Raw genomic sequence first — 15,239 nt, forward strand, 5'->3', positions numbered from 1 at the left:
GGGATGACCTGATATATTAACAAAATTCACATTACAGTAAAAAAAAAAAAAAAAAAAAAAAAAAAAAAAACTATATGAAGAAAGAATAGGCTTTCAAACTCAAGCATGCTCTAATAATGACCCTGAAATCAAAACTACTCAAAGACAGAAATCCAAACATATTTACAAGACATGAAGTAAGAGACTTCCAACAAATACCTCAATAAATGTATTCATTGGAAGTTTCTGGAAGATGTCACCAGTAATCCTTGAGAAAACTGGTAATGTTAGAAAAATCAGCAATACAGGAAAAATGTAAAATAGTTGAATTATATATCTCACCTGAAAAAATGCAAATTGCTGTGAGAAGTGCATATTCAGCATTATCCACACAAAGGTTTACCAGACTTTGGAAGAAAGTAAATGCAACTTCTGCATAATTGTTGACACCAAGAGATTTTAAATTTTCTTTAGTAACAGGTATCCCAGTCATAAAAACTATCGTCTTTGTTTTGTAATCATAACACCTGGAGGCTCTTAATGTCGTAACTTCATTGGATGCTTCCTGTGGGAATAATAAGATAAAAAAAAAAAGATTTGTTGAAATTTTTTAACATTATCAATTCATTGATGCCATTGTTGTTAAGGTCAAACCTGATGAAGCAGTCTTATAATCAAGGACATTCCAGAAAATGACCATCTAATCTTGTTACAATAAGCTCTGAGTATGTAGACCTATGATCAAATATGTTCTGACCATGACCACCCTGTCTTGTACATTTTTTTAGAAGACAGTAGTAAACTGTGTTTGAATGAATTTACTTGTTGCTTCCAACAAGGCAAATGTCCATACCAAGGCTGCCTCTGTTTTTCAGTTATTTTGCATTTAAGACCACATCAAATATGTCTCTTTTTAAGAAGATGGTAGAGAGACTTGACTAATATTAGTAGCAGATCAAATAACTGCACAGAGGAGTTATTATTGGTTTATTTATATATACAATCTACTAATATAATTAGAAGTCTCTCTCTCACAACACACATACTGATATGCATATGAAAAGCAATTAGCTGCCAAGGTACTTTCAGTGTCTGAAATTCATGGAAATACAGTCATGTTGTTTAGTTAGCTGAGCTAATGATACTTTCACTACACCTGTATTTCATGGAAACACTAACAAATCATTTAGTTAGATGAATGTTATAAAGAAATTTCCATTCAACTTAACTGCCCATGCATATATTTTATATATTTTTTACAAAGAATACATTGCATCTCACACAAAATCTATACTAAGATTCACATGACAGTAAAAATAAACTATACATGAAGAAAGAATAGGTTTTCAGACTCAAGCACACTTTAATGATGAATATGAAATCAAAACAATCTATCAGGCAGAACTCAAAACATGTAGCTTTCCCTGAAGTTAAAAGCAGATTAACTAAACATGAAACGAGAAACTTCCAACAAATATCCCCAAAAAGATATTTGTTGGAGGTTTCTAGAAAATGTCACCAGTAATCTTGATAAAACTGACATTGTTATTAGAAAATTTAGCGATGCAGAAAATATGTATGTATATCTATTACTTATTAAGTGATAAAGACGAACATGAATTTTATTTAATTAATCTCACAGCAGTTTATTGCAAATAATTAATTATAAAGTTAGATATTTACCATCTATGGATTTTCCAAGGATACACAGTAGTTTATATATAAACTATATAGTTTATATAACATAGTTAATATATAAATTAGACTGTTTATACAACATACACATAGACTGTTTATACAACATACACACATGCACATACCTGTGCATGTATTTTATGTCTTTGTTGAAATTCATTTAATCAAAACTGATTACAGTCATATCTTATCTGGTGCTATAACCCTCTATAAACATTTCTTTAGAACTCTTAAAACAAATTTATCCTTATTATTTCTCTGACTTTTAAATCCATCATTAAGATCTCTCACTGCTGTCAATGAATTTTATAACTTTTAATTCTCAATTCAACATTTTTCATCTTAAATTTAATGATTTTCAATCAATGTATCATTCTTTATTTATTTATCTTTTTCACGTATATTTTTACCTCATGTATTTCTTATTTCTATTCTAAATAATAATAATAATATATTGATATGTTCCTTATCTTGGTGTATCTATTCTGTTGTATGAATTTATGATATTGATCATCATCATCATCATCATCGTCGTAAATCATAACCATAGGATGATTATCTACATTTTTTTCTCTTCTTAAATCAAGTTCGACCTGAGCACTTTCAAGCAATTGCATGAAAAAAACATTTTTTGAAAGAAAAAAAACAATACACCCACACACACACACATGTATATATATATATATATATATATATATATATATATATATATATATATATATATATATATATATATATATATATATAAGCAGTGATGGGTCCTCATTTAAGTCCAACATAATTAGATATTATTCATGATGCAAAATATGTACACATATTTTTATCATTTGTACCTATAACAGTGTTTCAAAACAAACAAGTTACCAAAATGGTCTCAAGATTAATAATAACAATAATCTTACCTTTAATAAAACAATTTGATCTTCTTTGGGCAATTCATCAAACCCTGGCAATCTTTTAGCAAATTCAACTACCAGTTTTGTCATTGCAACACATACTAAAGCCATCTGTTTTAGCATGTTATTATGGAGTTCACCTTTAGTTTTTGTGCTTAAGATGTTTGTTTCCTACAAAAATAATATATGCCATCTTCAATACATCTCAGTGTTTATTTAAATTGGTAATACATTTTTATGAATTACAAGAATAAATTCAGAAGGGAAAAAAGGCCTTTTTGCAATTGGACCTTTTCACAATCTCCAATAACATAATGTAATTTTAACATGGAAAAAGAAATGTAAAATAATTATTGAACTAATAACTACATCAATATCACATCAAGTAAGTAACTACTACTACTACTACTACTACTACTACTACTACTACTACTACTACTACTACTACCACCACCACCACCACCACCACCACCCTTCTGTCGCCGCCGCCACCACCACTACCACCATTACCAACGTTACCATAGCTGTAACATCTGATTTTACATGACTGTAAGTTGTATAAATCTGCAGTATGACATACTGCATCATTTCAGTTAGGCTGAATCCTATTATTGTTTTCCATGTTTTGCTCTGTCAGTTCATTGTAATTTTCATTGAGAACACCCTATCTCTTTGCCATACATATCAATATCAGTTTAATTGCCACTCCAACAAACATTTGCTTAACGCTTTAATATTCAGTTGCTTTATCAACTGACATGCAGAAATCTTTCATGCAGTTTAATGTTGCACACCCAATGGGTTGTATCAACTTGTTTCTTGCCAAATTTCTGTGAATCCTTCTGATTTCATTTACCAACAGAGGTAATTGCTTCCTTACTACTAATCCGCATGAAAGCTGTGAATTGGGAGAACTATTGAAAGCATTGAATAGAATATCTCATATTATATATCCTAGCTTTATGCACTCTGAGTTAAAATTCTGTCAACGTCAACTTTGCCTTTCATCATTTTGAAATTGAAAAAAAAAGTACCAGTCCAATACTGGATCAGTTTTCTCTCTCTCTCCCTTTCTGGTTGAAATTCGCTATGGCTAAATCTTGAGAAGGGCAATCTCTGCAAGATTTAAAATGTCTGTGATGTCATATATTATGATGTTTTCCCCGCAACTCAATTGGGAAAACTACACTCAACTGTACCCCTCTAGAATTCTTACCGTGGCCACATTTTTGTGAAGTGATTGACAGATATCTGTTTAATTGCATTGATCTCACCAACCTACAAAGGACAAGGGTACTGTGCCCTCTTTCATTTACTTAATAATCCTTTCTACTACAGGCAAAAAGCTAGAAATTTTGAGGGACAGGGATAGTTGATTACATCAGCCCCAGTACTCAACTGCTACTTATTTTATTGACCCCAAAAGGATGAAAGGTAAAGTTGATCTCAGCAGAATTTGAACTCAGAACATAAAGCTAGAAGAGATGTCACTAAGCATTTTGTCCAGTGTGGTAATGATTCTGCCAGCTTGCTGCCTTTCATTTACTTAATAAAACAAAACTTTCCCTAGAACAATCTCCTAAATTATAGGAAACTATTTTACAGTCTCCACAACAAGGTCCAGTCTTTGCTGTGGCGTGGTGACTTGTGTGCATCAATGACCCAGAGAACTATGCCAGTGGAGTGCAAGCTCTTGGTAGGGCCTCCCACGCTGGACAGGTTCAAAGGATAGAGGCCAAGTTAATATTGACCATTGCCCTGCTTAAATAAAAAGGGGTTTGTGTAGTTCAAACACCTCCTACCTAGAAAAAGCAAAGTTACAGAAGCATTGAAGACAATACAAAAACATTAACATTTGAGAAAGGAAAAGACAGCTCAGAGTCAAGAACAGTGGAGAAAATTCATTGTTGGCCTGTGCTCCATAGGGAGAGAAGGACTTGAGAAGAAGAGAATTTACAATGTCTAGTAAGCTATATCAAAAGCACATAGACATCATATTTTTGGTGCTCCTATACCTGAATATCACTATTCATGTAACTCTGTAATCAATACTCTCATTTAGATACCTAAAACTCTGCATCTCAACCAGTCTGTTAGAATTCTGAGCACCCTGATTACTCTTCATTTTGTTTCTACTAACTTCCAGCCTACATATTAACAACAGGGACTTTCCTAAATACTTATAGTTTTTATTGTTTTCTATTTCTAACAAGTACTTTGGACATTGTTGCATTGACATTTAAACATTTGTATCTTCAATATCTGATACATTTTCTGTAGCTCTTCAACAAATTCTCCAAAGCAAACTGCTCCTCAGTATATGTTCTTCTCAATGAGGATACCATATATAGAAATTTTGTGAACAAATACCTACAAGGACTACAGTTGTTCAATCAAAAAGTTTTTTAAAACAACCAATTTATTGGTGTTGTTTGCTCTACTTGAGCAAACCAATGGCCTTGTGGCAATATCTAAATAAATCAATGTTTCTGTCAGTAACCATTTTGCCTTCATTATGAGAATGTTGTCTTAAGATTTATGTACTAAAATATGTATTGTATTGGCTTCAGCAGGTTACTTTGTAAAAGAACAGCAGCATTTAGCAGGCTGTGCTACTATGTAGACCTGTTGCTTGCAAAACCAGGCACAGTATAAAAACAGTCCTAAACTCTTAACTAATTGGGTTAATCGCTACAATGACAAGAAAAGAGCTCAAGGTATAGTGAACACCCACCAGCATACTCAATTCTTTACTGAATTTGACAAAGCATTTCTAATTTTATCTACAAAGAAATTGTAAATCAATCTAATTAAAATACATTTTGCATAGAACCCTGATATACTAACTTGTTTTATAGAATTCTTTAAACCATACATTAATTTTATAAAATATAAAATTTTTGCCAATATATGTATATCTTATATTAGATAATACATTTATTGATTTATATAGTTGACTGTATTAAGTGTATTAATCTGCAAAAATCTGAAACCATATTAATTAATCGTTAAAGCTATCCTTGTCTTGACATATTTTCTATAATCCTATCTAGTTTTATGTTAATCAGACATCAATATTTATACATATTAACTCTTCAGAAGTAGCCAGAATGTTGTATTTATGAAATTCAGTTAATTTCTCAACCAAAAGGCATTATAATTTTCACAAATCTTTAGCTCAAGGATTATCTATCTGCATGGTAAAAATTTACAAATAATTTGACAACTGCTGACATGTTAGGATACAGGTATCTCTGTGTAGTTAAGAAGTTTGGTTCATAACCATGGGGTTTCAGGTTTGATTGTGCTACATGGTAAGGAAAAAGAAATCAAAGATTTTAATTAAAAATACTGTTGTTGGTATTTGTTCCACAAGTGAGGCAATGTCTTGCCATTCTCATCATCAGAAGAACAGTGAACCTGTGACTAGCCTATTGGAAGCTAATTATGATATTATTCACTTAAACCATTAGCATTTAAGCCGGCCATATCTGACCAAAATATTCTACCTGTTTTATTTTCAAATTGGCCAGATTCAGCCTCTCACACTTATCCTAAAATATTATTCAAGAAATAAACAATCACGTCATTGAAATCTCAAAGCTACAAGGTAATACATGATTAATTCAAAACAATGTGAATAAAAAGCATTACATTTGACAGAGAAATCTGAATACAAAAGGGCTAATGTGATACAAAACAAAGTTACATGCTGGCATAGATGTGTGGTAAGGAAATTTGCTCTGTGACCATGTGGTTTTAGGTTCAATTCCACTTTTCAGAAGTTTGGGCAACTGTAATCACAGGTTAACTAATACCATGTGAGTGAACTTTGGTAAAAGACTGTGCATAAAGCCATCGTCTGTGTGTGTGTGTGTGTGTGTGCATGGATGTGTGTCTGTGTGTATGCATGTCTACACTGGTTTTAAAACCAGTGATGTTTATGGTGTGTCTCTTTAAGTCTTGCAACTTGTGGTTCAAGAAAAAGAGATTGATAAAATAAGTGCCGCACAAACATAAAGGACAAGTGGGTGATATGAACAAATCATTCCTTGAAGCTGGTGCTCCAGCATAGCCACAGGCTAATGACTGAATCCAGTCAAAGAATAAAAGAATAAAGTTACCAAAGTTCTCTCCTCACCTCATCAATGCTGTTAATACATTTCTCCTGAGGGTATTCATATTTTTCCTGATAATAAACTAATTGGTTTATCAGAGTTTGTTTGTCTTCAGATAACTTTTCCAAAGGGTTCGAACTTTTGATAAAAATTGATGGACGATGAAAGTAATGGTCAGCATCATCTACAGGGGCTTTAGGAACTTCAGGATTTAACACTTTCTCTTCATTCTGAGTTGGCACATCTTTTTTGTGCAGTTTTTGTTTAGCTTTCCGCCTTATATCACGAGCCTTGCACTGGTCATGGGATAATAAACCTAGAATAGAGAGAAAAAATAATTCATAACATTTTTTTTTCAGAAATAAGCAATGTGTGTGTGCATACTTATATATATATACATACATACATACAGACTTACACTCATAAGTGTTGGGCTCCCAGTCATGAGGTAGTGAGTTCAATTCCTGGACCAGGCTGTGTGTTGCATTCTTGAGCAAGACACTTGCTCCAGTTCACTCATCTGTAGAAATAAATTGCAATGCCACTGGTGCCAAGCTGTATCAGCTTTTGCTGGACAGAATCAGTGATAGGGAGAGAGGAGGCTGGTATTCCATAAACAACCATGCCCAGACTTTTGCTTCTGAGGGGAACCTTCTAGGTGCAATCCCATGGTCATTCATAACCGAAAGGGTTCTTTACCTCTTTTTATACATACATATTCATTCTTTTATTTAACATTCATTTTTCCATAGTAGCATATGCTTTTAAAAATCTTTGGAATAATAAATCCCATACTTGTTTTTCAAGCATAGGCTGGCAACAGGAGGAGTATCCAGCCACAAAATCCTATTGCAAATAGTCTATTCATTGCTCTTTCAGCAAAGAAAAAATAATGTTAATCTATCATGATCAATCAGATACTTAATCATCATAAATGGTGAACTTTGAAGTAATTATAACTGTTAATTACTCTTTTACTTGTTTCAGTCATTTGACTGCGGCCATGCTGGAGCACCGCCTTTAGTCAAGCAAATTGAACCCAGGACTTATTCTTTGTAAGCCTAGTACTTATTCTATCTGTCTCTTTTGCCGAACCGCTAAGTTACAGGGATGTAAACACACCAGCATCAGTTGTCAAGCAATGTTGAGGGGGACAAACACAGACACACACACACATATATACATATACACATATACGATGGGCTTCTTTCAGTTTCCGTCTACCAAATCCACTCACAAGGCTTTGGTTGGCCCGAGGTTGTAGTAGAAGACACTTGCCCAAGGTGCCACGCAGTAGGACTGAACCCGGAACCATGTGGTTGGTAAGAAAGCTACTTATCACACAGCCACTCCTGCGCACATGAAATTTGAATAATATATTGATTTCTATATCATCAGGTCAAATATTGTAGGAGAGAATAATTTGACTGAACCTAATTAGTGTATGGTTGGTACTTGATACATCAACCATGGCAAGATCAAAGGAAAATTTGACACCAGCAGAATGAATTATAGGAACATGAACTAAAAAATAGGCTATTTAAATCTTTAGCATTCCGATTACTCTGCCAAATGTAGTGCTTCTTTATTTACATGGTTTTGAAGGAATCTTGTAGTTTTGCGATTTTGATGGTAATCTTTTATTCTTTTACTTGTTGCAATCATTTGACTGTGGCTGTGCTGGGTTATAGTTGTAGAAATCGACCCTGGGACTTATTCTTTGTAAGCCTAGTAATTATTCGATTGGTCTTTTTTGCCAAACTGCTAAGTTATTGGGACATAAACACACCAGTATTGGTTGTCAAGTGATAGCGGAGGGACAAACACAGACACACACAAATATATACATACATACATATATATATGGTGGTTGTCTACTCCTTATGCAGAGTTTGACCACCTCCTGCACCTACACCTTAGAACCATCAAGGCATCTGGTGTAGCTTTTTAAACCAGACAATGTTCTTAAAAGACACCCACATAGATTGCATATCTGATTTGGACCAGCAAGAACTGCAGATAAGTTCTGATTGTTGTGGATCTTAAAATGTCTTTTGAGGCCTCCGTTAGATTTGCAAACCTTCTGGCATACGTTGCATTCAAAGGTGTGCACAGACATATAGGCAGAATAGTTAATGGAGGTTCATTTTCCATGGTTTCCATGGGTTTGCAAATGAGATTTGAGCCTAGCAAAAGAAAGGCATGGTCTATCACAAACAGTGCACACAAAAAGGTCATTGTGATTCACCTTCTTGATCATAACATTCTTCCTTAGATCTCTTTTGAGTCTTTCATGCATTATCCTGGCCTCTTCAAATGCTTTCACTCCACTCCACACACACACATATGATGGACTTCTTTCAGTTTCTGTCAACCAAATCCACTCACAGGGCTTTGGTTGGCCTGAGGCTATAGTAGAAGACACTTGCCCAAGGTGCCACACTGGGACTGAACCTGGATCCATGTGGTTGGGAAGCTAGCTTCTTATTTCATTATTGCCCACAAGGGGCTAAACATAGAAGGGACACACAAGGACAGACAAACGAATTAAGTCGATTATATCGACCCCAGTGAGTAACTGGTACTTAATTTATCGACCCCGAAAGGAAGAAAGGCAAAGTCGACCTTGGCGGAATTTGAACTCAGAACGTAGCTGCAGACGAAATACCGCTAAGCATTTCACCTGGCGTACTAACGCTTCTGCCAGCTCGCTGGCTCTTACCACACAGTCATGCCTGCACCTATATGTTTGTATATTTTTAGAATGACACTGTAGGATAGGTGTGAGAGGCTGGATCTGGCAGGTTTGTCTATAAAACAGGCGAAATATTTGGGTCTAATATGGCTGGTTTAAATGCTAAATGGTTAATCTAATAATGCCACCCTCAACTTTAAAACTAAAATAATATAAATACCATTATGGATAAAATACTTTCCTCTACATACAATGATGTTTCTTATTAAAAACAAGTTAAGTATATTTTCAATCGGAAAATATATAACTGTAAAGTTTGATAAAAGATAGAGACAAAAATAAATGTTATTCAATTATCACAAATATTTGTATTTAAAAAAAAATGAAATTTTAATCAGCATTTACTTACATTCTTGTTTCATTCCAACTTCTCGACATCGTAAAAGTCTACAGGCTGGACATTTCCGTCTCATCCACATATCAATTTCACAATTGCCACCATATTTACATGTGTACACTGCATTCCTAGTAATACTTCGTCGGAAGAAACCTATGAAATATTACAAATACAGAATAAATGTAATAAACTGAATTTACAGATTCAAATTTGGCCACTGTGTCAGCAAATTGTTTTGATCTTTAGTTTAATGAACCCATATACAATTTTATTTGTTTTACATCTATTTTCCATGCTAGCATGGGCTAGATAAATATATCAATGAGGCATTGTTTTACAATGAGATGCTCTTCTTGTTATTAATGTTTACCTGTTTTTCAAGTGAGGGATTTCTTATTTCACATGTCTTTGAAAGTGTAAAGTGAACGGACAGTTTGTTGGCAAGTAATGACAACAATACTGCTCAGATTTATGTAAAGTCCAACTGTAAATACACACACACATATACAATGGGCATCTTTCAGTTTTCATCAATGAAATCTTCTTAGAAAGCTTTGATTGGCCTAGAGGTATAGTTGAAGATTCTTGTCCAAATTTATGCACTGTAGGATTGAACTCAAAACCAGGTGGATGGAAAGTAAACTTTTTAATTACACAGCCATGTCAGGAAAACTAAAATTGGTAGAGCTCCTTTACAACATGTCAAGTTTGAGAAACAACCTGAAGCAGTTTCAGCTGTTGAAGATGCATCTGGTCAAGTGACAACAACTCTCAGACTACAAAGACTTGTAAGTTCATTAACACCATAATAAATCTCTTGAATAAAATCTATTATATTACTGGTACTTATTGAATCAATTCATGAGATTCTGAACTTGATGCAATAAAGCTTCTTGTCAGGTTTTGTGTTTATGGTGTATAAAATTAATAATCTTAGTAAAAGATATATTTCAGTTTTGTTTTAAACATTCCGCTTGCTAAATGTGATTAATCTAATTTACCTTAGTCATTTGCTAAGGTAAATTTCAATAAGTAAAAATTATTTTTTAGTTGATAGTACACAATTTTCTTTATACCAAGTCTGAAGCAAACAGAATTAAATTGCAACCCTATTTGGAAATTTTGTGAACACATGCTTATGAAGAATATATTTAGTTGAGTGAAGAGACAAGTTTATTCTTGCAGTTGTTGGCTAACCTCAGCTTTATCTGATCAGACCCATGATATGGGAACAATATTTAAACAAAATCTTTTCTAGCAAAAGCTGTCTTGATTATATCATAGGATGTTGTTCTAAGACTTATGTACTAAAATACATAACTTCCAGTTTTAATGTAATGTATGTAGTTCCTAGAGGAAAATTGAACTACAACATTTAACAAGTTGTGCTATCATGTAAATCTGATGCTAATAGCAAGCAAAATGAGAGAAAGAAATAAAACAGTTTCACCATTGCTTTATTTCAAAATGCCACTTTAAATCATAAAAGTTGCTGAGTTTCAGAAACAAATATATGACCCATTTGATTATGTCGATTAGTACAAATTTTATAGAGCCATTTTTAAAATGTCAAAAAAAAAAAAAAAAAAAAAAAAAAAAAATTCCTGTCTTTTACTAGAGTTCCATATTTAAACTACTGAGAAGCCATGTATTTTATGTATAAAATATTAGATATTCATTAGTATCCATTATGAACTGATAATCAAAAGAAATATTATACAATCAGTCTGTAATGGACAAAAGTAATATCTCCTAATACCAGGTAAATAAGTTGATATGTAATAAATGAATAATATAAAAATGATAAAAAGTTAGAAAGATAAATGTGATGTGTTTTCTTATAAAGAATCAGGACCTAATACATTTTTTTAAAACTTTACAAAACACGAGAAAGCTGTTTAATTCCATTTAAACAAGTTAGAAATGTTTCATTTTTTTTTCTATTATTATTAAGATGATTCTGTTATTATATAGCTTTCTTTAACTTTCAGTAATCTTTTATCTTTTATCATTTACTTGTTTAGGTCTTTGGGCTGTGGTCATGCTAGAGTACTGTCTTGAAGGGTTTGGTCAAACAAATTGATACTAGAGCTTATTTTTACGCCTAAATACTTATTCTATCAGCCTTTTTTGCCAAACCACTAAATCACAGAAGTGTAAACAAACTAACACTAAGTGCTAAGTGGTAGTTGAACAAACACAAAGACACAAATACAAGGATGTGCACACACACACACTATAGGCTTTTTCAGTTTCTGTTTACCAAACCCACTAACAAGGCTTTGGTCAGCCTGGGGCTATCGTAAAAGATACTTGCTCAAGATGCCACACAGTAAGACAAAACCTGGAACTACGTGGTTGAGAAGTAAACTTCATACCACACAGCTTTGCTTGTGCCTATAAATAAATAATTTTGCATTGGCTGGGAATTGAACTCTGGCTGCCCTTGTAGCAGGTGAGCATTCTACCACTGAACTAAATTGTTTTACAAGAAGAATTACAAAAAATTAACTATAAGACCAACAGCTATGTTGGTCTTATAGTTAATGTTCAACTCTCAGCTTGGCATCTTCTTTTGGACATGAACTAAAATACTTCATCCCAGCTTGATGGTCATATCATAACAAAAATATTACACTGAAATGCAATAGAAGCTGTTACATACCTTTACATCCTTCACAACTGAGAGCATTGTAGTGATAACCTGATGCACGATCTCCACATATTCTACAAAGCTCTTCTTCAGTTGTTTTTTGTGTTCTGTTAGATAGTTTTTGTGGTGTACTCTCCCAGGAATTCTTTTTCTCATCTGATTTATTTTGTGCTGTTGGAAACTCTGTTTGGCTTGCAATATTCATTGATACAGTTGTGAGAGGACCATTAATTTGGCTTATGGCCTCTTTTGACGGACAAGCTTTCAAAACTAGAGAAAACAAAACAAAATGAAAATAAAAATCAATTTTATAAAACAGATATAAAAAATTTTATATCTTATAATTTTGAACAACTCCAACTTCAAATATAATAATAATAATAATAATAATAATAATAATAATAATAATAAGAAGAAGAAGAAGAAGAAGAAGAAGAAGAAGAAGAAGAAGAAATGCCCTGATGCAGTACCAGGCACTGGATCTCATGGCTTCTGATTTTAACTGATTGGAAGTGTTATCATGTACATTCTTTTGTCTTGATATAAAAGATGGGCTACAGCAAATATTCTACTCAATACCACAGATTTGCTTGTCAGTTGTTTGATCTTAACCAGTTGAGCATGTTCCTTAGTGGCTGACAATATGTGTATCTCTGATCACAAACATAGCCATGTGTTGAAAAGAATTCTTTGGGGTTTGGATAATTCACCTCTGGAAACATCCTTAAACAACCCTTATTCAGGGACATTTTGAGTGAGATGAGCTACTTGACCTGAAAAATATTCTAATTGGGCCCCATCTGCAAGGTCACACACTGTTTATCTTGATATGAGATCACCATGTCATGCACATATGATTGTCATGCATGTGCCTGGTGCACCCTTATCAGATGGGTAGTCACGATGGGTATATTGGGCTTTGTATATTTTACCGCAGTGTCATTTTGATGGCATGCACTTGGGGAGAGGACTTATTGGATGCAACACAGCATTAGAGTAGAAGAAAACAACATAGCATGGTATGTAAAAAATGCCACAGAACCGCTGTTATTAGAAGTAAGAAGGTCAGGCTTGTGTAGGATGAAAGATTGCAAAGATAAAGTACTATACAAGAAATTGAAAACGAATGAAACTGAAAATAGGTGGGTAAAGAAAAGAATGCATGGACAATTCCATAGGGATGTTGAAGATGAGACACACAGAGAAAAAAGATGGCTGTGGATGACTAAAAGTGATTTAATACCGGAAACAGAGGCTCGAATATGTGCTGCCTAAGAGCAAGCCTTAAGAACAAACTACATAAAATACAGAATAGACAACACATCAGAAAGTGATAAGTGCAGAATCTGTGAACAAAATGGCGAATCTATATGACATATTACCAGCCAATGTACACCACTAGCCCAGAAGGAATATAAGAGATGCCACGACAATATAGCAAGGCTTGTCCATTGGACACTTTGTAACAAGTATGGACTTGACAGAGCAAAAAATTGGTACAACCACAAACCTGAAGGCATCATCGAAAATAGTACTGCAAAGATCCTATGGGATTTTATGATTCAGTGTGACCATGAGATAGAGAAAAGGAAGCCAGACATAGTCTTAATTGAGAAAGAAAACAAACTATGCTGGATCATAGATATAGCATGCCCAACTGACAACAAGGTATGCAATAAGGAAGAAAGAAAATTTGAGAGATATGACAGGTTAACTTGGGAGGTTAAGCAGTTGTGGTCAATAAAATGGGTGGTAGTAATACCAATAATTGTCGGAGCCCTGGGAACAGTGAGTAAAAATCTTGAGAAGTACGTGGAACAAATAGGGGCTGCAATAAGGGTGGAGCACTTGCAGAAAACAGCACTGCTTGGAATTGCTTGAATACTCCGGAAGGTGCTCGAAAAATAAGAGGTGTTACTTTAGTTCACTGGTAGTGAACAGCTGACACTGTAGTACATCTCCAACGTTAAAAGCTGTGCAAAGGCAATTATAATAATAATAATAATAATAATAATAATAATAATAATAATAATAATAATAATAATAATAAAGGACTTTCCAGTATGTACAGACCAGACGGTCAAAGCAAATAAACCAGATATTGCTGCAAAAGATCAAAACAATAGAGTCTGTTTATTGATTGACATGAGTATACCCTACGACCATAAAAGAATTTGATAAGCTCAGAAAATATAAAGATTTGCTAATTGAAATCGAAAAGATGCGGTGTCTCAAGATGGTTACAATACCAGTGATTGTAGGAGCGCTTGGAATGATTAAGAAAAGGAACTGAAAATTATTGAAGACTGATCCCTGGTTTACCATCCCTGCAGGAAGTGCAAAAGATTGTCTTGACTGGTACATCACATGTACTGAGAAGAGCATTGTCACTGTGAATTTTCTTTATTTTTTTCCCCTTTATTTTCTTTGTTTGCTTTTTTCTATTTTTTCCTTTTTCTCTCTATCTTTCTTCTCTTTTTTCTCTATCACATGACTTGGTAAATGAACAATCTGGTGTGTTTATTTTAATGGTCTACCAAATGTCTACAATGAGTTTCTCTACTCTAGGTGTCAGGAAGACACTTGGCATGAAATGGAAACAGAATTGAAAGAAAATGATAATGATAATAATAATAAGAACGATGATAATAATAATAATGATAATAATAGTGATGATGAATATAATGATTATTTCTAACATAGACAAAGTTAGCCTTAATGGGAACTCAGAATGTAAAGAGCTAAAACAAATATCAGCATAGCATTTTGTCTAATGCTCTACCAATTCTACAAGAGCAAAAATGAT

The 15,239-nt window shown here is 33.6% G+C and overlaps 1 protein-coding gene across 4 annotated transcripts in view; it reads right to left on the minus strand.

Moving 5' to 3' along the window:
• Positions 1 to 15,239, minus strand: part of LOC106878230 (ecdysone receptor) — a 129,065-nt gene that overhangs the window by 5,782 nt on the left and 108,044 nt on the right. For all 4 annotated transcript variants that reach the window (XM_014927424.3, XM_014927391.3, XM_014927400.3 and 1 more), the window contains 5 exons: positions 12,446 to 12,703; positions 9,793 to 9,933; positions 6,712 to 7,004; positions 2,577 to 2,741; positions 322 to 544 (listed from right to left, as the gene is read on the minus strand). In XM_014927424.3, coding sequence (XP_014782910.1) covers positions 322 to 544; positions 2,577 to 2,741; positions 6,712 to 7,004; positions 9,793 to 9,933; positions 12,446 to 12,703 — 1,080 coding nt within the window. The remainder of the gene's footprint in view (positions 1 to 321; positions 545 to 2,576; positions 2,742 to 6,711; positions 7,005 to 9,792; positions 9,934 to 12,445; positions 12,704 to 15,239) is intronic.

Source organism: Octopus bimaculoides, chromosome 1, assembly GCF_046866305.1.
Source record: "Octopus bimaculoides isolate indiv1 chromosome 1, ASM4686630v1, whole genome shotgun sequence".
In the NCBI taxonomy this organism is placed as follows: domain Eukaryota; kingdom Metazoa; phylum Mollusca; class Cephalopoda; order Octopoda; family Octopodidae; genus Octopus; species Octopus bimaculoides.